Below are 24,494 nucleotides of genomic sequence, written 5' to 3'. Positions count from 1 at the left end.
ATTATTTAAAAATAAAAAGGATATATATTGTTTTACTTGGTAGTAGGGCTTTGTGCAAGCCCGTCTGAGTAGGGACCACCCACTCATCAGTTATTGTACCGCCAAACAACAGTACTCAGTATTGTTGTGTTCCGGTTTGTAGGGTAAGTGAGCCAGTGTAACTACAGGCACAAGGGACATAACATCTTAGTTCCCAAGGTTGTTGGCACATTGACGATGTAAGGAATAGTTAATATTTCTTACAGCGTCATTGTCTATGGGTGATGGTGACCACTTACCATCAGGTAATTCATATGCTCGTCTGCCAACTTATGCCATAAAACAAATAATATGGCATTATTTTATGCTATCTTTGCACACCGTTAACAAGTTGTAAATTGTTTTTATATTTTATCAGATATATGTACCTACACGGCAAACAATAAAACTCGATACTTGAAAAAAAGCAAAGGAGCTGGATTTGAGTAGCCGAAGATCGATGACAGTGGCGTGCTATAGGAGAGGTCTATGTCCAGCAGTGAACGAAAAAAGGCTGTTGATGATGATTTGAAAAAAAAAAAAACATTAATAATATACAGCATCGTGCGGTAATAGTCTCTTTTTTTAGAAAAACAAAGTTAGAAATGAGGATTGTGAGGCAAAGAGCCTCAATTTGCATTATCCTGCACCATCAACGTCAGGCCTCTTCCATGGCACGCCAGTGACCTCGATCTTCACCTTGTCTCCAATCCCTGCTACAGCTCGTATATAAATGAAACAAGCATACGTTTTAATATATACCTTTTATCTATTACTGGAAAATTTATAATCAAAACAACTACTATGTACAACTACTATGATATACATATATCTACATAGAGATTTTAAAGAAATAAAATAATTATCTATATTTCATACAAATTTTGCTTTGAAGTAAACGATTCTAGTTTATAAAGAACAATCTCTTACACATATAGTTAAAATTAATATATTCTGTCTGTATCACACAAAATGGACATGCGTTCATTTAAATTTTACCAGTTATTTTGCCTCGGTACAACAATACGAGAAATATTTCGTATTAATATAGATAATAAAAGTTTACTTTGAATTATTATATATTATGTTCATGGTGTATGAAAACAAAGCTACAAAACATAATATATAGTATATATTAAAATCAATTTGCTTATTGATTCATAATACGTAAATCGCTGGCTAATTTTAGGACGAAACCCAAATTATCTGACTTCAAGTCAGCGTAACAGTGATAAGGATTATGGCAATGTTATCAATTAATCTGATTTCATTATCAATTAATGCTCTAAGATATTGATTTAAATACATAATTTCACGGTAATTATTTGGCTATAGTTAAAATGGCAGCTTGGGGTGCTCTCGTGTGTTTGTTAGCGGTTTCTTGGGTAAATATAATTTTATCAATTCGATCATTTCCTATTAGTTATTTATTTAGTTTTGTTTTGGATTACTAATTTTAGTAGCCTCACGTAAGTCGGTGATCATTTAATATATTTTTAGCTGTGAATAATGTGCTTTACATTTTTACATCTGGCAACACTTGAGTATTAAGCTAAATTTGTTAGGTTTAAACTCTTCTGTTTTTCTTATAAGCTAATTATTCTGAACGAAATATTCCCACAGTTTAATTTGATATACCCAATATAGAAATATTTTAGTATATTAACTCTAATCAACAATCATCTATAATGTGATTATACTGACAAATCCTGTAAGTGTTCTTGGACATTTCATGTGGGCATTTTGAACGTTATTTTCACAAGTTTTTATTTGTTTCAAATATTAATACTGCTATTGTGGATGTACTAAAATTACCTTATTATTCAATAGGTGATTAATAGTTGGTTTCATAAATAAATTAAAATATTTTAAGGCATTAAAAATAAATGTTAACACAATAAGATTTTTTCTACGTTCTTTAATAAAAAATATTATACAACCTGATCAGATATCACACAGTATAATAAAACGCAAGTAAAGTATATTGAATCGTATTTAGGCATTTATCGTAAAACAGGCCTTATTTCAGTATTTATATCAAGTACTGTTATATAATCAGTACGCACCTAAAATCGATAAGGTTGAATAATTAGGTCTCCATATTTATTTCCATATACTAAGTGCTGTGTATCATAATAAGTTAACACGAATCTACGAAAATATAAGCCCTTAAAATAGAAAGGAGACGAGAATGACATGACATTTCAAACTCTGATTTGTTTGTTTGGAGGGCAGAATCATTGAAATTACAAACATAATGTGCCCCTAGCCTTCGTTGAAAATCTCAAGACAATGAATACTTTTAATTTTGTCGTATTGTAAAATGCCAATGAATATATTTAGTTGATTTAGGTCATCAATGTATCGAAAAATTGGCATGTTACGATTATTTACAACCCGCTTCCAATGATTTCTGTTGCACAGTTTTATGCTGTGTATGCGCTACAATTAGCAATATTGGACTTAAAATTTGTGATTGAACTAAAAAGAAGTTTCCAAACGATTCTGACGACCTCTTAAGCAGAGATGAGATCTCACATGAGACATATTTAGGCAGTACGTAGATATTAATGACCACTAGTTAGACGAGTTCACCTTTCTTGACTGGCTCTCTGGGTCTAGACTATTCGGGTTTCAAATCGGTGAAATTATCGACTAGAATTCAGAAACAAATCATCGAAATTAAAACAGATTATCGTAATTATATAGAACAGTACCTAACTGAAAGTGCTATCTTAATTATTTGAAGGACTTAAGATTTGATAACAGGTTTTAATCATAATTAATAAAAAATCTACCGTAGAGCCGGATGTTTTCAGCATGTATATGTTATTATTATTAATTATTACTGTAATAGAGGTATCTAGTGAAGACTTACTGTTCTTAAAGTATTTTAACGTACGTGGATATGTTTGAGCTTGATGCTAAATATAATATATTCTTAAATAATCAAATTCTTCCTATGCAAATTGTTCCAAATGTTTAGCCTTATTAATAAGAGCTATCTATATACACACTGAGGGTAAAATTTTAAAATGTAATTATACCGTAATTTCCAGCAGTATTTCCGTAGAAGTAAATTTTAGGGATCTAAAGTGATTTTAAATAATACAAGATAGTCCGATTAAATACAATATATCTGGGAGATAAGGATTTGTTATAGTTCAAAGATGATTTTATATTTTCCAGGTTAGTGCTTACCCAAGCGCAAGCCCGCCGCCATTTGTTTATCCCGAAAATGCACGATGTAAGTAAATAAGATTAAAAAAAGGATTTTTTTAATACAGTGTCTGATTCTCTAATAATAATAATTTTAAATATTTTAATCATTCTAGTAATGTCTATTAATTCAATATTTTAATTGGTTCTTAAAGATTAAATGTTAAACGAATTAAACCTACTTACATATTTTAATCTCGCGTTTAAAGAATTTTGTCTATTATTTTTAAATTAAATTAAATTTAAACAGTCGACACTGATGATTTAAATGTACTTTTATTTCTAGATGATATGTCAAGAATTGTTTCGGGATGGGAAGCGAAAGATGGCGACATTCCCTACCAACTATCTCTCCGTATGGTAGGCCCGGTTGGTACCGTCAATGCCTGTGGTGCCACTCTCATCCACAATGAATGGGCTCTGACAGCCGCTCATTGCACTGCTAAGTAAGTTAATGCCATCATCATTACTTTTCGTCCTAATTGGGATCAGTCCAGTAGGCCTAATTGCTTTTTTTATAATATTGGTATGTCGGACCTATGAATATATACGGGCCAATTTGCATATGGTCAGAGTTGTGTTTATCGATGCGCCACTAATCTTGGGTTGATATTCCTTGTACTTGTTCTACTGGCCCACTCACCATTCAAACCGAAAAAAAAACAATACAAAGTATTGCTGTTTGATAGTAGAATATGTAAAATGGGTTGTATCCAAACTTAGCATAGAGCTCTACATTAAGTACGTTATAAGACTTTTGCTTGCCCTTCAACTATTAAATATTCCTTTTAAATTTTAATACTATTTTAATCTGAATACTTTGACATATATAGTCGTATTTTTTAAAATTGTGTCACATTAAATGCGCTAAAGTCATGTTTATCATATTATTTTTTATCTAATTATATTATTGTTATCTTTTGTGTAGGAAGAAGATTAGCATAATATGACATTACTTTTAATGTATTTAGTGATATAAAACATTTTTTGGTGATGTCGATCGATCGATATGTCGATAGCAACTTGTCACGACAAATGATTTAAATATATTTCTAAGATAGTATTATCGTTGCATGTAATACATTTGACGTATCTTTAAAATGTTGCCATAAATAAATATTGCAGTCTAAATAACATATACTTGAATTTGAAATAAATTGAAGCCTAAAATGTGATTTTTATAAAAATATCCTTATTTCATTCAATGTATATATAATACTCTTAAAGGTAATTATTTAGAACCTATTAAGTCAAGCCGCCCTGGGCGTATGAAAAAAAATTTTTCAAGGGTTTTCTCCCCCCTTATTGTATGGACTATGAATACTAGAAAGCTAAACAAATAAAATAAGAAATAAAAACCTTGTTTTCCGATAAATATAGAACGGGAAAAAGTACTGATTTTTTTTTAAACAATTTAGCCGCGTCACTGTGATCATCCGTGCTGGTGGTGTCTCCCTCCTTCGCCCAGCCGCTATATTCGAGACCACCGACTACTACAACCACCCTGAATACATTGAGGCTCTCGCCCAAGTCCAACCTCATGACATCGGTCTGATCAAGCTGAACCGTTTCCTTGAATACAATTGTGAGTTTCTTGGAAATCTTTATTTTATAGTTTTTATAATACCAAACGCCATTTTATTATATCCTTTTAGTTGCTTTATAAATTTCGTTAATTATTATTATTGATCGAATAGATGAAAAATTCTGTTCGTTGATAAATATAATATTACCTTGTGATTTTATATTATCGACTGCTTGTCGATAAAATATTATACATAAATATACAAACTCTTCAGCTTTTTAATATTTTTCTATGGTACCAACAAGTATAAGTACTTATACTTGTTTGTACCATAGAAAACATAATTAAGGAAAGCATAACTAGTGAATTTAGTAGTAGTTAGTCTTCTCGATAGAAATTATAGATCTGTATCTAAATGTCGAATCGGTGGTAATTCTAAATTAAATTTAATCATGTAAAAGATTCTGAAAGTGTTCGCAAGACTCTATTTGAACAGAGTATGTTTTGATGCGTTTTACGTTTTTGACATATTAAATTATGGAACATTATGATTGTAGGATATTTGCGTAATAGGCAGAAGAGACAGAGTGTCAAGTTATTTTATAACTATTTCTTCTTTCAGCCGTCATTCAGCCCATAAGGCTCCAGGCTTCTGTTGACAAGGACAAGGACTACAGTGGCGTCAGGCTTCAAGCCAGTGGATGGGGCAGAACATGGACCAACGGTAAGTTGAACTTGTTCAGTTCGGACCACTTTCGATGTACTTTTTTTTGTTTTAATAAACTGTAAAAAAAGATTAAGTACTGATACAGCCCATACTTTGCAAGTTTAATCTCTAGTATGTAACAGTAAATGTTTCACTGTTGAACTAATGCCTCATGATAATGTATTGCGTAGGAAGACGCACATTTAAATGGGTCAGCTGGTGGTAAGTGTTCACCGTTTTGCCAAAATAGTCGCCGCTAATACGCCAAAAATTATCTGTAGTTACTCAGCTTGGTAAAATTAACTCTTTTACTAAAATGTCATATTCTTTCTTTTTTTTTCACCTTTGGCTTAGGGGCCGTCCATAAATTACGTCATCGATTTTTTCAGAATTTAGACCCCCCCCCCTACAATCATCCTGTCGTCATTTCTCAATGACCCTCCCCTTCTCCCAAAATTGACGTCATTACCAGTTTGACGAAATTAAAACATTGCAGATTTGTGGAAAATAGGGTATTATATGCAGTCATTTGCAGTCTCATTTACTACGTGTGCTGGAAGAAATATCTTTTTAGAAATAATCTATTTGTACGCGAACAATAAACTATAAATAAATAAATAAGAATGACATTAATTTCGAAACACCCCCCCCCCCCCCCCCTCCTATCTATCTCCTATCATTTACTGTCAGCCGTAGACCAACCGCCCCCCCCCCCCAAATTTAGAATGACGTAATATATCGACGGCCCCTTAGAAGGCGAGATCGATATCGATATATTTTTATTTATTTATTTATAATGCCAAACTGTATACACAATACACATATCATTACAGGACGGTGTCCCAATTTAATATTACAGCACGTTAAACAAAAATAATCATGTAAAAAGTAAAAATGATATTAGTTTGTACAACAATCATGAATAATTTCACTTATAGGTGCGGCTCCCGTGATTCTTAACTGGGTATACCTTAGGGGAGTCTCGAACGATCGTTGCAAGGACACTTATGGCGGTAGCGGCATCATCGTTGACTCAACCATCTGCGCAAGCGGCTACAACGTTACCAGTCAATCTACCTGCCAGGTAATTTTCAACAATGCATTTTTGATAAATACATATGTAAATAATCAATAATAAACACGTAATAATATTTACTTAATATATTCATATATAATCCTAAAATATTTTGTTTATGCCTGGGATAATAAGGATAATTATTGTGTTCGTGGATTGGTAATATTCATGGAAACAGATTTGAGGTCATTTATTTTCATATAAGAGGTGACGATTTTTATTTTAAAAAAGGAAAAGGCAATATAATTTATGAGTCAAGATGGCCCAGTGGTTAGAACGCGTGCATCTCAACCGATGATTGCGGGTTCAAACCCAGGCAAGCGCCGCTGATTCATGTGCTTAATTTGTCTTAATAATTCATCTCGTGCTCAGCGGCGAAGGAAAACATCGTGAGGAAACCTGCATGTGACCAATTTCACAGAAATTCTGAAACATGTGTATTCCACCGGGTAGCATTGGAACAGCGTGGTGGAATATGTTTCAAACCTTCTCCTCAAAGGGAGAGGAGGCCTTTAGCCCAGCAGTGGGAATTTACAGGCTGTTCTTGTTTTTGGTAATATCTGCCGATAGATGTTCTTGTGTTATGAATGTAATAGTTTCTGTATGAGGATGTACTGGTATCGGAACCTTGGACAACTACATAGATGACAAGATAATCTTCAAATCTCAGACGGTTCTCAGTTATTAGTCTACAGTTTGATTTATAAGCCCGTACCGTTTTTGAAGATTTTGTCGTAAATTTCCATTTGCGTTACTGATATTAGTTAAAGTTATCTCGAATATAATAAGCGATTATATCATTGATTCATATTATTCTTATAATTGGTATTTCATTCAACGCTGTGTTGTCAATGTCAGTTATGTTATTTTATTGATTTTTTCAGGGTGACAGCGGTGGTCCTCTTGTAACTGAAGATGTTGACGGTACCCTTACCCAAGTCGGTATCTCATCCTTCGTGTCCAGCTCCGGCTGCCACACTGACTTCCCAGCTGGTTAGTAATCCAACAAATTGAAATTTAAAATACCTGATAGACTTATTAAAGAACAAGTATGATATTTCCATAACCATGTTTAACGGCAGTTCTAAAGTTTTGTATATCAAAAACAAAAGGTAACATACACCGGCCTCACAATAATAAATGAAATGTAACTAAATTACTAATTAATATACGTCTTTATCGAAGTAAAGTGTAATATTAATATTATTTACTTGATATAAAGTAGTTTAATTTTATGCTCAGGTTTCATCCGTCCTGGTCACTATCACGATTGGTACCTTGAGGTCACTGGCATCAACTTCGACTGGGACCCAAGCCAGCAGGTAACATCTACGACTACTGCTGAACCTACTAAGCCTGATGTAACTACTGCTGCACCTGAAGAAGAAGAAGAAGAAGAAGAGGAGGAAGAAGAGGAAGAAGAGGAAGCCAGCGAAGAGGATGATGAAACTAGTGAGGAGGATGGTGAAACCAGCGAGGAAGGTGATGAAACTAGCGAAGAACAGAGTGAAGAAGACGAAAATGAAGAAGAAGATGAAAATGAAGAAGAAGAAGACAACGAAGAAGAAGAAGACAATGAAGCAGAAGAAGACAACGAGGAAGAACAAGCTTAAGTGTTTTCTCTGATTCACAAATAAACATTAGTTATTTTTATTCAATTGTTTAATTTTCCATAAATTTCTAACCAGAAGTAACAATTAAACATTTGCTGAATAATATGATGTTGACAATCGTTACACAGATTAAATGAACCAGTATTACTAACGTAAACCGTAACCCCGACTATCTAGGCCAGTTAATATGTGAATGAATTCTCGGAAGGCAGGAAATAGTTGTTATTTGCATATAAAAAGAATTAAATGAAGTTCCCACTGATTTTCTGATGATAAACCGAAATGGTTCAGAGGAATTCAATATATGAATTAAAATTGAAGATTATGGTTTCAAGTTTGGGCAAGATCCTCTAAATTTTCACGTGCATAATTTGTCTTTATAATGCTACATCTGATGAAAAGCCGTATGCGTGTTCCATCATTCTTAAAAACTTAAACCGACTTAAATTTTAAACCGAGGAACATTAATAGACTGTTGACTTTATAATTTTACCAAATTTATGTTTGTGGAACATAAGTGACGTCACTAATCTTTTTTATCGATAAAGTATTTTAAAGACAATAAAATTTGAATTTTAAATTATAACTGCCTATGAAGTATTGATAAATAAATTACAAAGAAACTCTAAAGTTCTATTTGTGTTTTTTAAATAAGTACATGTATAATTATTGGCGTAGTTTTTATCTTAGGATTCCATGCTTATACTGGATACGATATCAAAGTACACGCGACATATGACATTGTAGTATAAAGACATTACGAAGAACTGTTAATATGCCTTCACATCCAACAATTTATTGTTTGGTATATTACTGGCTTACCGTTTAATCTATACATATAATAAAATTGGAGTGTGTACATATACCAAAATAACTTTTTTCTTATTTTTAATTGTTCCGGCTAATCTTTACAACAACTGGACAGATTTTGACGAGAATTTCACTTTCAGATAGACGGTATAATAAAGAGTAACTTTGGCTGCAATAATAACGTTTTGTTAAAATTTCACGAAGTCACAGGCAAAGCTGGTCTTCTATATGTATATTAGATATGTCCATTTTTATTTGTGCGCCATTCACGTTAAGGCTATTGAATGTTTTGGTATGAGAGTATGACCAATCGATGCGAAAGCTTCCGTAGATAGAGATAGGCTATAAGTTTTTGAATCAATTGATATGAATGTTCGGGCATATAACAGCTAGTAATATATCACAACAATAGAGAATATCATTAGATAGTATAAAACAAAGTCGCTCACCCCTGTTTGTCTCTATGTATGTCCCTAAGATCTTTAAAATTACGCTACGGATTTTGATGCCGTTTTTTTATTAGACAGCGTAATTCGAGAGGAAGGTTTTTGTTATGTAATTCATAGAGAATATAGTAAAAAAAAAATAACGACTGAAAAACTGAGAACGTTGTAAGATATTCTGTAGTATATTTAATTACTAGCGACCCGCCCCGACTTCGCACAGATGCAACATACTGTTACTAAATATACAACAGAATTCAAGACATCATATTAGAAACTTCTAAAATTATCAATGTTTCTTTACTATATTGTCCATGTAGTGTATACAAAAACATTCCTCTCGAATCACTCTATCTATTAAAAAAAACCGCATCGAAATCCGTTGCGTAGTTTAAAAGATTGAAGCATACAAAGGGACATAGGGACAGAGAAAGTGACTTTGTTTTATACTGTAAATATTTACTGTCAGTATTGAAGCTGTACGAAGCCGGGATGGGTCGATAGTTTTATTACAATAAGTATCAAGGCAAGCAATCTCTCTATCCGCACTTTACTTGCTCGTATATTCTTACCGCTGGCGACGCCTTTTAATTGCCTTTTACTTGTATTGTGTCTCTAAATTTATCAGCTAAAATTGCAACGTGCAAACAGCTATTTTTATTAATAGAAAATGCTTTCATTTAAACAATACTGTGTAGCTATTGATACTGTGTATTTGTAACGTATGAATTTGAAGTGAAGCTGTGATTTAATGATTCCCAATTAACTTAAACATAAATGGTTACTGTTTCTATAAATCCAAAACTCAGTTCGATTAGATATAAATTCATTTATTTAAGATCATAGGTTCAATCGGCGCAATTCCAAGTTGTACGATCAATTACCCTTATTTTTAAAATAAGCTATTTAAACCCGGATTCTGACCACCGACCGTCCGAATCTGTGGTACATATGTACCACAGATTAAATTAATTAATTTTCTACTATATAGTAGAAAAGCAAGGTTTACAAGAAAGTGACTTCACTATAAGCCCGGCCAATCAGGAGCGTTTTGTGTCACGTGACAAACGTATGAAAAAATGCATTTTTATTTATTGATTTTTGAATAAATTAAGTTTTATTTTCGAGTTTCGTAAGTAAATAACCATTTTTAAACTCATAATATACAGTGGTTACAATAATTCACAATTTAGTTTTCGCATTGTCAAATAGAAGTAAGGTCCTAATTCCGCTAATTCCGCTTTTTTAACCAGCCAACCAAGATGCAATGCAACAGTGTTACCATCTCTAAATCAGAGTAACGTGAATAAAAATCATCACTCTGTGTATTTACAAAAGACTAGTAGTATCGGCGGCTTCGCTCGTTTTTGGGGTATCGCTTGTCATGTATCAGGCAAAAAAAGAAGCTTATCCTTCCTTGAAGTTCATACCAAATTCATCACATTCGGTTTAGCGTTTTGGTGGTGAAAGAGCGACAGATGGATAGAGTTACCTTCATATTTATAATATTTATATAAAAGTTATTTGGAAGTTTCGTGCGGAAAAGCACTATGTTTCCTCAAGTTGATCATTCTGTCTCTTTCTTTTACTCCCTGTCTCCTTCTATTGTATACAATTTCGTTTAATAATATTGTTTTCATTCACACTGAATTATATCGAAGTTATATGGAAGTTTTGTGCGGAAAAGCACTATGTTTCCTCCAGTTGATCATTCTGTCTCTTTCTCTTTATCTCTGTCTCCTTCTATTGTATACAGTTTCATTTAATAATATTGTTAATAATGATTTTGTTTTAGTTATTTAATTAATTATGTCTGTTGTTTACTTATTATCATTATCATTACATATGAGTAATATAAAACAAAGTTGCTTACCGCTGTCTGTCCCTATGTATGTTTGACGTTTAAAATTATACAACGAATTTTGACCTGTTTTTTGATAAAAATTACAAAAAAATACATTAATAAATACATTGGTAAAAAAGGCGTATTATTCGATACAAGATTTTGTAGATGATAAAAAGGCGTGGAATTAATACCTGTTGACTTCCAGGCAGGATATATTAATTCAAATAATTCTATTAACATGACTGTATTTTTATAAATGTTGAAAAAGAGTAACTACTGAGTTTCTTGCCGGTTCTTCTCGGTAGAATCTACTTTCCGAACCAGCGGTAGCTTCACTTAATTATTAAATGACGATTCAAAAGTTCTTGTAATAAATTTTATTTTGATTTTTGATTTTGATATATATATTGATACATGAAGAAGATTTATATGTAATACATGCGTATTTTAGTATTCTCTGTTACACACTAACACTGAAAAGTTAGAGGTTTCTGAATTGATGATATAAATAAACACATTTTTTTGCATATTCTACGAGTTAGATCAAAATAACAGTATAGTTCTCTACAATTATAAAGTCAGAATCAAAATATCAGTCAGACCTTTTGTACTCAACCGGGTGACCCAAGATATCATTGTTATTTTTCATTTTCCCCTCTACTTCTCAATTGTCTTACCTGTAAGTTTGGGATGTAACCAAAATGTTTGTCAAGATACTTGGACAACATAAAACCTCTTTTGTAAATGTTATAGTTTTCTTAATATAAAATTGGATTGTTAAGTTAGAATCGTCTCAGGATTACATCGACGCTTATAAGTAAAAAAAAAGATTTTCATTTCGTCTATAAGGAGCCTGCCGGAGTTTATTCAATGTTAAACATTTATTAAATGTGATTTCTTATTAAAATTAAAATATAATGTTTGACTTTTATATGGACATTATGAAAATTAACAAATCAAGTAGAGTGTATCTTTATGTATCTATTACATCTATAGCAACGTTCGGGAAGTGTCTGGACTGACAATATTCTTTTCGACTATGTTGATGTAATATTAGTATTTAAAAAATTGTGACATCTACAAAAACTGTTATTTATAACGTGTAAAACTATAGGTTGAAATAATATGAACTTTTCATATACCACGTCAAATTCTATTGAAATGGGATGGTTTTTTCCAAACAAACAATAACAGAAACCTCACTTTTTTATGATTTTTGGTACAGAAGTCATAAAAGGTTTTCGTCATTCTATCATTATTTTTGCTTCATACAAAAGTTGATTGTAGGTATGTATATGTTTAGCTTCATTTTTTGTTTTTTTTTTATTTCACATATGAAAGTGATCAAAGGAATAGTGCAACTCGGCCTTATATTAATTTCAATGCAAATAGAATACATGGCTTTGTAGTATGAAAAAAATCTTTAAATATTATAAAATTAAGATGGATAGATGGGATCAATGTAATAATCGATTGTTACTCAAATAAGTCAGCACGACTGAACGGATAGGAATGTAATTTGGCAAAGAGTTTTTTCCCGGAAAAAGTTCCTAACGCCTAGCGCTCACACACGCAGGGAATCCGCGGGTGGAAACTAGTAAAGTATTAAAGGAATTATAGATTTATTATGAAAATGTAAATTTTATAGGAATTATAGATTTATTATAAAAATGTTAATTATATAATTTATGTAATATCGAATGAATATCAACGTAGTATAATATAGATTAAAAAAGACAAAAAAATATTGTCAGAGAAACAATTTTTAAAACAGTTAACAGTTCTAGAGCATAACGAGTTCAGAATCTACAAAAGAATGAAATAGTAAAAACTGACCACGTTTTTAATTTGTGTCAAGCGTGTACTCACAAAGAAATGTAAAAATAGGACCAAGAATCTGTCATACGGCGCCGTATTGCAGTGGTTGCATTTCGCGCATGCGTGACTGGGTTGTCAGATACGAAAAAATATTACCCATTAGGAAAAATATATTCTCCCTTCTTTATTAATTACGACGGTTAACATTAACGTATACAATAACGATATGAAAATGTTTATAGATTTTAGTGAGAAATGTCTTTTAAGAATACAAATATAGTATTATTTCAAAGAACGCTATTTAGTATCACATATATTATATAATAAACTCCCCAACGCTGCGTTAAACTAATAAATTCAGACTTTTATACAGTTCATGAGGAATATGTAAGGATAGGATTTGTTAAGGTTTTTTTACTTAGTTTTCGTTTTAAAAAGGCAATACGTCTGACAATAAAATAAATAAAGTAATGTATATATTTCATTGGATGTCAATTATTATTTCTAAAGGAAGTTCAAGGATTGAAATATTATTAAAATTTAATTTGATGATTTAAGCTATTTCGTGTGCTCTTTAATAAAACTTTTTGACTACACGCGGCTACTACATCACCTAAATATGAGTTAAAAACCACAAATGCATAACATAAAATGCTTATATTGATTGATATGACACTTAATCAATTATATCTAGTATATTGAAACGTTTACACACTTAGCATTGTTATTACCGCTAAAACAGGGCAAATATACAAACATGGCAACGCATGAGAATCGTTTGGCGCGCGCGCGAAATAACCCCTCAAATCATGATGGCGATCGTTCAGGAAGCGCGCCTCGCGTACGTCTGAATCGTTGAATACGCGTATTATAACATTCCCACGTTATAAATAAATTACTGGTGTGTCAATAATGTTATAGTTTTAGTGCTATAATCCGGTGGGTATTTCTGTGTGCCAGTGCGTCAATATTGTGTTGCATGAGTGATACCAATGGGGTGCTGGGTAGTGCGCGGGATGATGGACGCCGTACGCCGGCCAGCACCGAACAGCTAACGTTAGTATTTCTGCATATATACCGAGTAAAGAGGTTTTAGTTGATTAAAATGACGCGTTTACTTAAAGTGAATTATTTTTACACATTATACTTTATTTCACATCACTTTACACTCCAGAGGGTGATATGAGGTCTACCACACCTTCAGCGAGAGATGTATGCGACATTCTGCGTAATTATGATATTGATATACGTTTTTTTTTTTAAATTTTATATGAATATATGATATTTTATCATGAAGCCTATGTTCAATATTATGTATAAGATTTTTTATTAAGTGTTAATATTATCTACTTTTATATGACATTAATGTCATATAAAAGTAGATAATATATATTTATTAAAATACCGTGTTTTTAAATAATAATTAAAATATATGCATCTATAGATTTTAATTAATGTAATTATTGTGACGTACCTATCTCTGTGTCTGTTAGTGTTTCGTAATGATTTTTTTTGGCATAATTAATTCGAAGTCAAACATTAATTTTCCGTATCACAACATAATTATATATTTTTTTAAACTAACGATTAATTTCGAGAATTGCGATGCAATAATAATAAATTATTAATGTTCATATTAAATGATAAATTCATACCGTATTGTTAAATAATAATATAAGCTATTAATAATATACTAAATAAAATTTGACGTTATTTTTCCTTTGTGTTCATTTCGAAATATATTAGTCACAACCGCTTCCAGTTAATTTAAAGTATATTTAAATAAACATATACTCAGTAGATTCAGATACTTTTCATCATAGCAAAGTGCACTCAATATATATACAATTAAAAGAAACAAAGTCATGCGTGTAATGTATTTTTTTAAGTCTTTTTGTGATATGAATAAAAAAGTAACAATAAAATATCAATCAATAAGAAAAACAAAATGGAAAAGTTATTATTACGCTGGTTTTTCCAAAATCAGTTATACATATATGTTCGTAGCTCCGATGGCCCAGTGGTTAGAACATGTATTTTTAAACGAAGATCATTGGTTCACATTTTGTGTTGTACCTCTTGTGCTCAAAGATCGTATATATCATGTCGCAAGCATTGAAATGTCTTGAAGGAAATTTCAAAATCACACAAGAAATATTAAATCAATCAATCTACTTTGAAACAGTATGCTTAACAATCTTCGTGTAACTTTTCGGGTGAGTTTAACTTAGTAGTAGACCTTTGTCCCGTCTTTGACCCGTCTGGGTACATACCACCCACTTATGATATTCTAACGCCATGCGGCAATACTTAGTATCATTGTGTTCCGTTATGAAGGGTGGTTGGGCCAGTGTAACTGCAGGCACAAGGTGACGCATTGGTGTGATGTAAGGAAAGGTTAATGCTTCTAACAGTGACAATGTTACCAGTGGTGACCACTTGCCATCAGATAGGCAATTTGCCCATACGTTTATCTATTTCATAAAACAACAAGAAACAACGTAGCTCTATAACAATTCGAATTTGACAACATTATTTACACATACGAAACATCAACAGGAAAATCATATAATTATATTTTTATACATAGTAATTAATTTTTTTTTATATTAATATACATAGTCTCAGACGTAAAATACATTAGAAGCTTCTAAAATTGTCAGTGTTGCTTTGCTACATTGTCTATATAAAAAAATCTTCCTCTCGAAGGTATCTATCTATTAAAAAAACCCGCATCACAATACATTGCGTAATTTCAATGATCTAAGCATACAAGGGGACAGACAGCGGTAAACGACTTTGTTTTATACTAGATATGTAATGATATTATATGTCGATTAACTCATCATCGTTAATTGTTTACCCTTTACTCCTTCGTTGAAGGTAAAATGCATAAAATGAAATTACGATTACACTAGAGTAATTACTTGTTGGAATGACTTTGTAATCGTTATACGCTCGTTAAAACGTTTTTAAGTATCGTCCCTGTGGGAGCTATTATGTGTGTGAAAAGACGAACTCAATCGATTACTCCGTGCCTAAGCCCTGACAAACCACTGAATTTACATGTGCCTAATTTGTGTTTATAATTAATCTCGTGCTCGGTGGTCTCGAAAAATCGCGAGGAAACCATCTCGTGTCGCATGAAAATCTGCCACACGTGTATACACAGCAAAGTGCTGGAATTACCATATTATATTATATATACAGGCTGTTACTTTTTCACTTACTATGTTGTACATTTTTATTAATTTTGTTGAATGTACGCCAAGGGCAATATTCAAATGTAACGCTTAGAGACAAGCTCTATATCAATGGATACGTCAAGACGAATTCCGTCACTGCTACGCGCTGTAACATATGCTCATTGTGGAATTTATATTTGTCATCATACATTTGAAAACTCTTAATGCTCAGTGGTTTGAATAATTAAATACAACGTTAGCATGCAAAGATCGTTTCAATCAGTTTAGGGCCTATAGATGTTATGATTCTGGTGGTATAAGAAATCAAAGATGTTCAATGATTTGTATATAATCATTAATAGTGCTTGTTATTTGGGTATCGTGTCGGATTTTTCTGGTGGGATTTTGTCCATAAATATCAGGGATATTCATGGGCAAAGCAACATGGCCTGCTAGCATGAAAAATGTCCAACCATATAAAGCCAGTTTGCAAATTTGTGCAAGTTAAATTAAATGAATTATTTCAAAAGTTATGAGTGTATTCAGACATCTTCCATAAAACACAAAATGTAAGTCAAACAGTGAGATAATTCTACCCAAATAATTGCCCTAAAAGCAACTTATATGGTCGAGTCATGACACAATGCTCATTTTTTCGATTTTACACGCTTTACGATCGGTATGGCTTGGCACGAGTATGTTCATGCGGCTAGAGGGTGCAAAGAATCCATATATCTTGATCCATTAGCTAATTCATCGATACGACGATGCAAGGCTTCATCACTTATATAAAAAAGCTTATTCGGCTTCCAAACCCTATTTTCAACACCGTCCGTGTAATCTTGTTTCAAGTTCTTTATAATAGTCTAATCTACATCAAGGCTTAAGTTGAGTCTATAAATAAATACTGGATTATGCACTTAGACAATGTTGCCATATAATTGCCACGTGTCCCATATTGTTGCACTGATTTAACGTCAGTGACAAATATGTTGATGGCGTTATTAAAAGATCATATACATGGTTATGATGGACGTATACCCAATACGTAAGTTTGTCGTGTATTTTTACACTTCCGGTATTCTTGGTATGGGCGACTTTCTTTGTCTTCTAAGTTTATATTGGTTTTGGTGATAATTATGTTTTGTTCTAGTAGCGTAGTTGTATTGTTGGTGTACCGATGTTCTTTTGTTTTCGTTTTTATATTTGGCGGTTCAAGAACACGTATGTTGGTTTTACGGAAGACCAGCATTGTATACAAAAAAAGTCAGTATATTCTGAAGACCATTTTGAGGAGCAAATCGCGTATAGCTATTATAATACTTTACCTGAACATTATTTATTGCTTATTAGTTTTTGTTATTTAAACTCTTCTCTCTTTCTATTTCTTTGATATTGTTAACAAATTTTCCTTGATTTCAAAAAAGAAAGGTATTGCTTAGTATCTAAATAATGATATTTTGTGATTTGCATCGTGCTTTATTAGAATCATCCAAAACTTGAATTGCTTGCAAAAATAAACGGGGAATGTAAATTAAACAATTTTACTACCCGAAAGAAAAACGAATCGTTTTTGATAATAGACCGTACTAAAGGAAAAGTATAGAATGAGCGTTTGTTATGTTAAAACGCATTTCGTATTCAGTAGAATAAAAGTCCAGCGACTTTATACTTTTTTGGAAGAAGTGGATTTTCCTCCTCTCAAAATTATTCTTTATTATTGTTGTACTACAAATAACCATAATCTTGTATATACACATATTGATTTTGATTGAATTGACAGGCAAGACAGGCAAGACTTTTATCTATCAATAAAAGAATGACATGTAAACAATACTAGATTGCCTAAAGAGATTTTCATCTTTGGGAAGCGGTATACCTATAATATGCTAGTTTTCTAATGTGTTCCGTATTTTTGAACACTTAGAATGCTTGGACTGTAACCATATTTATGTCGGTTTGACTGAAACTATCTATATGACATTTTAAACGTCTCGACATTTTGAGCGAGTATAATGTTGACAGCAATAAGGAAACTTTATTTGTACCTATATTATTGTCATTTTGATTGCGTCTAATTATTTGAATACCCTGAGCGTTTCTAATTTTTTGACGCTGACTGTACGTATGTATAGTTGAGACAGTTTTAGGTAGGTAGTTTGCAGGTACGAATGCCAAGGCTTTGCTGACATACATAAATGATTAAGCTAACTCAATTCCACTAAATCCACTGCAATAGGGCGTTTATTTGGAAAAACGGCACGAATACTGTTTCCTCCCTCTATAATTTTATCATGAGAATCGTATCTGCGAACGTTATCGTTTACGTTTTGCTCGAGTTTTAGAAGTTTAGTTGTCATGTGTTGGACAAAAATGTATGGATGGTATATACTTGGAGTTCAAATGTCCTCCATATCAAATTTCATGAAATTCGGTTCAGCGATTTGGTAGTGAAAGAGCGTCAAACAGACAGACAGAGTTACTTTCACATTTATAATATTAGTATGGAAGTGTAGATTACAAAAAATACTCATCGACTTTTTTGAAAAATAATCTTAAAAATGTAAGTCTTAAAGTATAATGAGTAATCTTTTTGATCTATTTTATGAGTTTTTATTACTCAACTGATTGACATGACATTTTCAGGGGTAAAGAAGGACATAGTACCACCAACATTACATACGGGTGTAGCCGGGGATGGAAACTAGTATTGCAGTAATTACGTTGTGAGAGCTCATTCATAATATATTTTATCATTGTCAGTTCGCAGTGTGTATATGAAATTCTAGTGCTTATTATTAATTAAATAATTATACTATGTATTGTAACTATCACTGCATATTATAAAACAAAGTCTCTCGTCGATCTGTTTGTATGTTTGCGATAAACTCCAAAACTGCTGAACGGATTTTCATGCGGTTTTCACTTATATACAGAGGGATTGATAAGAAAGGTTTAGGTATATAATAAGTTGAAATAGAATAAAAATTGTTAAACATGCCGGGAATTAAAATATACATTAAAAAGTAAGAAAAAAAAATATAAAAAAAATGCCATTCGAAGCCGGCAGGGGCCGCTAGTATGTAGGTAATATAAATAATTAAGACTGTTTCTTCATGTTCAATAAAATGCAACGATTGCTATTACGACGTCTGATTGGAGGCAATTCTTTGCTAATTACTTTTTCAGCGAACAATATTAAATTACTTTTCCTATTAGCCGATTAATCAGGTTACTTGATGTATTGATAATTGTCTTTAGCTCGGAAACATAATTACCTGACTAGCGATGATACGAACGGTGATAGTTGTTGGTTTGGGACTGTTTGTGACGAGTAAACTTACTTGTGTAATAAAAAAAAAATGTATCAAAATCGATTCAACCGGCCAAAGTTAAGAGATAAAAGAAATACAGTCGAATTAAGAACTTCTTTTTTTGAAGTCGGTTAAAAAGGATATTTATTGAAAACGTCAACGTGCTGTTAGTATTTACTAAGATTATATCTATCTTTAGACGAAATGATAAAAAATGTAAAGATGCGATTTTTGTTACTAACAAATAAATAAATATTAGACAACATCACATACATTACTCTGATCCCAATGTAAGTAGCCAAAGCTCTTGTGTTATGGAAAATCAGGAGTAACGACGGTACCATAAACACCTAGACCCAATACAACATAGAAGACTTATAAACTTATTCTATATTGACTCTGTCTGTCTGGGAATCGAACTTGGGACCTCGGAGTGGTCCGGAGCACACCCGTGAAAACCTGTGTACATACTACTAGACCACGGAGTTCGTCAAAAAATCAAATAAATCCATGTTTAGTATAGTACGACAGAACTTAGATGTATCATCGGCAAAATTCGTAAAACTGATCACATAAATATTTATTTCTTATGTGAATATGATCTTTACACAAACGTAATATCTTTAATATCATATGACCTAATATATTCGTCAATTTGACACGTCGATTTACATGTACTTGCTTTTTTCGGTTTGAACTGACGCGAGAATCTATAGCGACGAATAGCGTCGAATGGCGCGATAGGTAGCTATTTCTATTGGTTGTATAAAGTGGTATCGTACTATAAGTACAGAGAAAGCATAAATCTATGTAATTAAATCTATAAACGAACATCTTAGCATATTTGTTCGTGTAATGTGGCGCCATGTTCACGCCTCGAATGCCTGTGGTTGTGTAACTGCGCCAAAGTGAATCTGAATCGTGTTTGATGAATGTTCGCACCTCGTTCTCAGTTTCAATTCGGTATTTGCGTCTTAAAGGCAAACTTCACCCGCCGTAAAAGCAGTACCAAGCTGTTTCATTATTTTTTTTTATAATTTCGAAGTTAAATATTTGGGTCACGGTTATTATAAAAGCTATTTCAGTATTAGATACTAAAGTTATGAAGGATTGGTTATGTGAGCGAACAAATTTTTTAATCGATCTTCTCGAGAAAAATCTATATCACGATTAAGGCCAAAAAACGTAAAACTAAACCTATATAAAAATATTGTTATATGAATTTTATTAATAGCAGAAGATCTACTATACTGTTACAAACCTACCACCTACCTACCACACTAGAAAATCTAAGATAAATACATTCGAAAGACAAAAGTAAGTACATAACGTATCGACAATCATAGACTTTATAAAGTTGCCATTAAAATCTAAACGGTAACTGGCAGGTTATGAATTCAAATACAAACAACAACAACAACAACAGCCTGTAAATTCCCACTGCTGGGCTAAAGGCCTCCTCTCCCTTTGAGGAGAAGGTTTGGAACATATTCCACCACGCTGTTCCAATGCGGGTTGGTGGAATACACATGTGGCAGAATATCTATGAAATTTGTCACATGCAAGTTTCCTCACGATGTTTTCCTTCACCGCTGAGCACGAGATGAATTATAAAGACAAATTAAGCACATGAATCAGCGATGCTTGCCTGGGTTTGAACCCGCAATCATCGGTTAAGATGCACGCGTTCTTACCACTGGGCCATCTCGACTCCTGGGCCATCTCGACTCGAATGTTAAAAAAAAACATTTAAAACACCTGTTAGTGCTCCTGACAATCTCAATTATTCATTGAACATTCACAGCGACGAATTAATTTACTAATGATTTCATACAGTATATAGTTGATACAGTAGTTCGCAATTCAGCGCAAATATAGCCATATAGTAGATGTTACTAGTACTTTTCCAACTAGGGTAATGTCTTTATCTTGTTTATGTAATTGTATGTTTCCACAAAGAGTCGGGCGAGAATACAATCGTTGTAATATTCTAAGTTCATTCTGACGTCAAGTGTTATGTATATATATATAATATTATATATATATATATAATATTATATATATATATATATAATATTATACATGTAATCTATTTTTAATTTGATAAAAAAATAGCTTTGTAATTGACATTTTTATAGTTATAACTGTTGTAAAAATATTCCCATTCCTATTGTACTTTAACCTGTTAAGGACAAACTAATGTTGATCTCATAATATAAAGAACATAGTAAATTAAAGTCATATTATAGGACATGATAATTTAAGACCTGTTAGTGCTCCTGACAATCTCAATTATTCTTGGGCAGGTCCGGCGACAATCACGTTTCCTTCATGTGCTACGAAAGAGCTTCTATGTAATAATATTCTTAGGAGTCTGTGTGTTGTCGAGAGTTCGTATGAATTTTATTGAATTTTGTCACCGCTGGCTCCCAGCCAAACTTGCTGACGTCGTTTAACGTCATAATATTACGTTAGATATAATATACCAACGTATATGTTATCTTCACGTTAGTCAAATCGTTGTTCTGATTAATATTGAACATTCACAGCGACGAATTAATTTACTAATGATTTCATACAGTATATAGTTGATACAGTAGTTCGCAATTCAGCGCAAATATAGCCATATAGTAGATGTTACTAGTACTTTTCCAACTAGGGTAATGTCTTTATCTTGTTTATGTAATTGTGTGTTTCCACAAAGAGTCGGGCGAGAATGCAATCGTTGTAATATTCTAAGTTCATTCTGACTTCAAGTGTTACGATATTTGTTTTAATCTAACGTTCTACATATTTTGGGTAAATTTAAAGCTTTAAAAATCTGAAACAGAACATTCTCTCTCACTTGTCGGTGTTCTACTAGACATACTAGACATTCCTTAAACATGTACACTAAACGATCCCAAAGTACTTAAAATAATATATTTAAAGAAAAAATATATTTTTCATTACAATAATGCTCGCCGAAAATCGACCTTAATTACAGTTTTGAATTGGAACTTTATGTCTAGGTCTCTTTTAGTATGACTGACCAAGATGCTTGGTTCAAGTCTTGTTCGGCGAATATAAAGTCATAGGTATTATTACCCATCGAGTAGTTCCCACTTGTTTCGAAGTTTGGATATTGAGGGTGCACTTGTGTCTCCGAGAGTTCGCGAAGTTGTTGGTTTTGTGACTGACTTCTTTTTGGTCTTGTTGTGTAGTCAGATTGTCGTGCCACCGGCTTATGAAGCAGAGAAAACGGATTTTACATAGAGTCCGAATTTAAAATAGGCCAGGAGGGCACTTACATTACAGGAAGAACTTTTGTGAATATATAGGGATTGGTCAAATATGAGAAACGTGCTCAAACAAAAAGTGCATGTACCTATTTACACGTAGTAGGTCAACTTTTTTGGCGTAACTAAAGATAGTTTTAAATGCATGTAAAAGATAATTAACAATATAATATTAAGTATTACTATGATTCATGTAATTTATCACTAATAAAACACACATAAAATTATTTAAATATTCATGTTTTTAATTGATAAAATTAATTTTATAAAATGGGTGTGAATTTGCTGTCTATTTCGAGTAACTTGACACCTAATTGGCGGTTTAGCGAGCGACTTTAGCACGAGGTTTCATGTCACTCTGACGTCATACATGATATAAATTCATTTTCATCCCTTTTTTTAACGCGCCACATGTATGACTTCAAAATTTCGGGCTGATTATAGTAAAATTAATATTATATAAAAATCTGATGCTACTTTCCTAACCAGCTATTTATCACTCTCGTAAATTGAATCATATGATAGTTACTAATATCATATGGATGGCTCATCATTGAAACGAGATAGTTCAATATTTTGAAGAATTCTTGCAAAAGCGTAAACATAATTCAAAAGCCTTATCGATATAGTGTATATATTAAAGAATTTTTGTCATGATTATAAGTCCAATATTCAATTAAATGGGCATGAACATTTGTGTGTACATGAATTTTTAAAGAGTATATATAGAGTATAAAGTCTGACTCAATGGTCCCTCGAAATCCATCCTAAGATTATTTTGAGCGCTTTTCATTACTTATTTCAATTTTAGTTTTGCCCGAGAAAAATGAAAACTTGATTCTTTGTGTATTTTTTCCCTATGATTCGAATGGATTATAAAAAAATAACTGTAGAAAAAAAGACAAATATTTATTTGAGACACGGCACAATTAGTAAAGTATAGAAAAGTATAAAAAAATAGAAAAATACCAAAATTAAAAAGGAACTTGGTATGCAATGATTACTATCATTGTGTTCTAAATAGGTGTACCATTCAGCTTCCAAGCTGGGTTCCAAAGTCCCAACTCTGATTATCAGTTGTAATGATAGGTTGTAAGCTTATTAAAATATCCTTTATCTAATAAAAATGAGAACCCAAACATCTTACTGCATAACTAAATTTCATATGTAACGTAAGATCCATAAAATACCCGAGACACTGGGTTAGAAGCGTGGGCCGTTTGCCAATACTTGTTTGTTCAGACCCAGTTTATTGACGCCGCTGTGTCTACGCCTTTTAAGGTCAGAGCGACGCCTTTATACTAGGTAATTTTAACGAGTTATAACCTCAGCTAAGACCATTATCTTCTATATTGTTCCTTTAGATCACCTTACGTAGTGAGCGTGTTTTGAAAAGATAATATAAATAACTTTGGTCATTACATAGACATTAGTACATTATATATATATGTGTATATATATTTCTTAATAATCACATCATACAGTATGCTATGATACTGAGGATCAAATTTGACGTTATAGGTACATTAAGTACAAAAATAGTGCTAGACATAAATAAGTCTACATTGAGGCTGTATTGATATAGCGATGATACTATATAGATATATATATTCTGAGGTCCGGGGGTACACGGAAATATGGTCC

General features: G+C 32.3%; 2 protein-coding genes across 2 annotated transcripts in view; both read left to right on the top strand.

Moving 5' to 3' along the window:
- Positions 1-1,304: 1,304 nt before the first annotated feature.
- On the top strand, positions 1,305-8,196 carry LOC124533184 (collagenase-like). Its single transcript, XM_047108356.1, has 8 exons — positions 1,305-1,403; positions 3,208-3,265; positions 3,524-3,683; positions 4,656-4,822; positions 5,385-5,486; positions 6,407-6,552; positions 7,428-7,536; positions 7,786-8,196. Exons 1-8 carry the CDS (start codon positions 1,359-1,361, stop codon positions 8,154-8,156), a joined length of 1,158 nt encoding a protein of 385 aa, XP_046964312.1. The 5' UTR covers positions 1,305-1,358; the 3' UTR covers positions 8,157-8,196.
- Positions 8,197-13,892: 5,696 nt separating this feature from the next.
- Positions 13,893-24,494, top strand: part of LOC124532992 (cholesterol transporter ABCA5-like) — a 56,650-nt gene continuing 46,048 nt past the window's right edge. Inside the window, exon 1 of the mRNA XM_047108137.1 lies at positions 13,893-14,129. Coding sequence (XP_046964093.1) covers positions 14,053-14,129 — 77 coding nt within the window. The 5' untranslated portion in view covers positions 13,893-14,052. The remainder of the gene's footprint in view (positions 14,130-24,494) is intronic.

The sequence above is a fragment of the Vanessa cardui genome, chromosome 10 (assembly GCF_905220365.1).
Source record: "Vanessa cardui chromosome 10, ilVanCard2.1, whole genome shotgun sequence".
In the NCBI taxonomy this organism is placed as follows: Eukaryota; Metazoa; Arthropoda; class Insecta; order Lepidoptera; family Nymphalidae; genus Vanessa; species Vanessa cardui.
The sequence above is the reverse complement of the archived record's forward strand: the minus strand, read 5'-3'. Positions and strand labels throughout refer to the sequence as shown.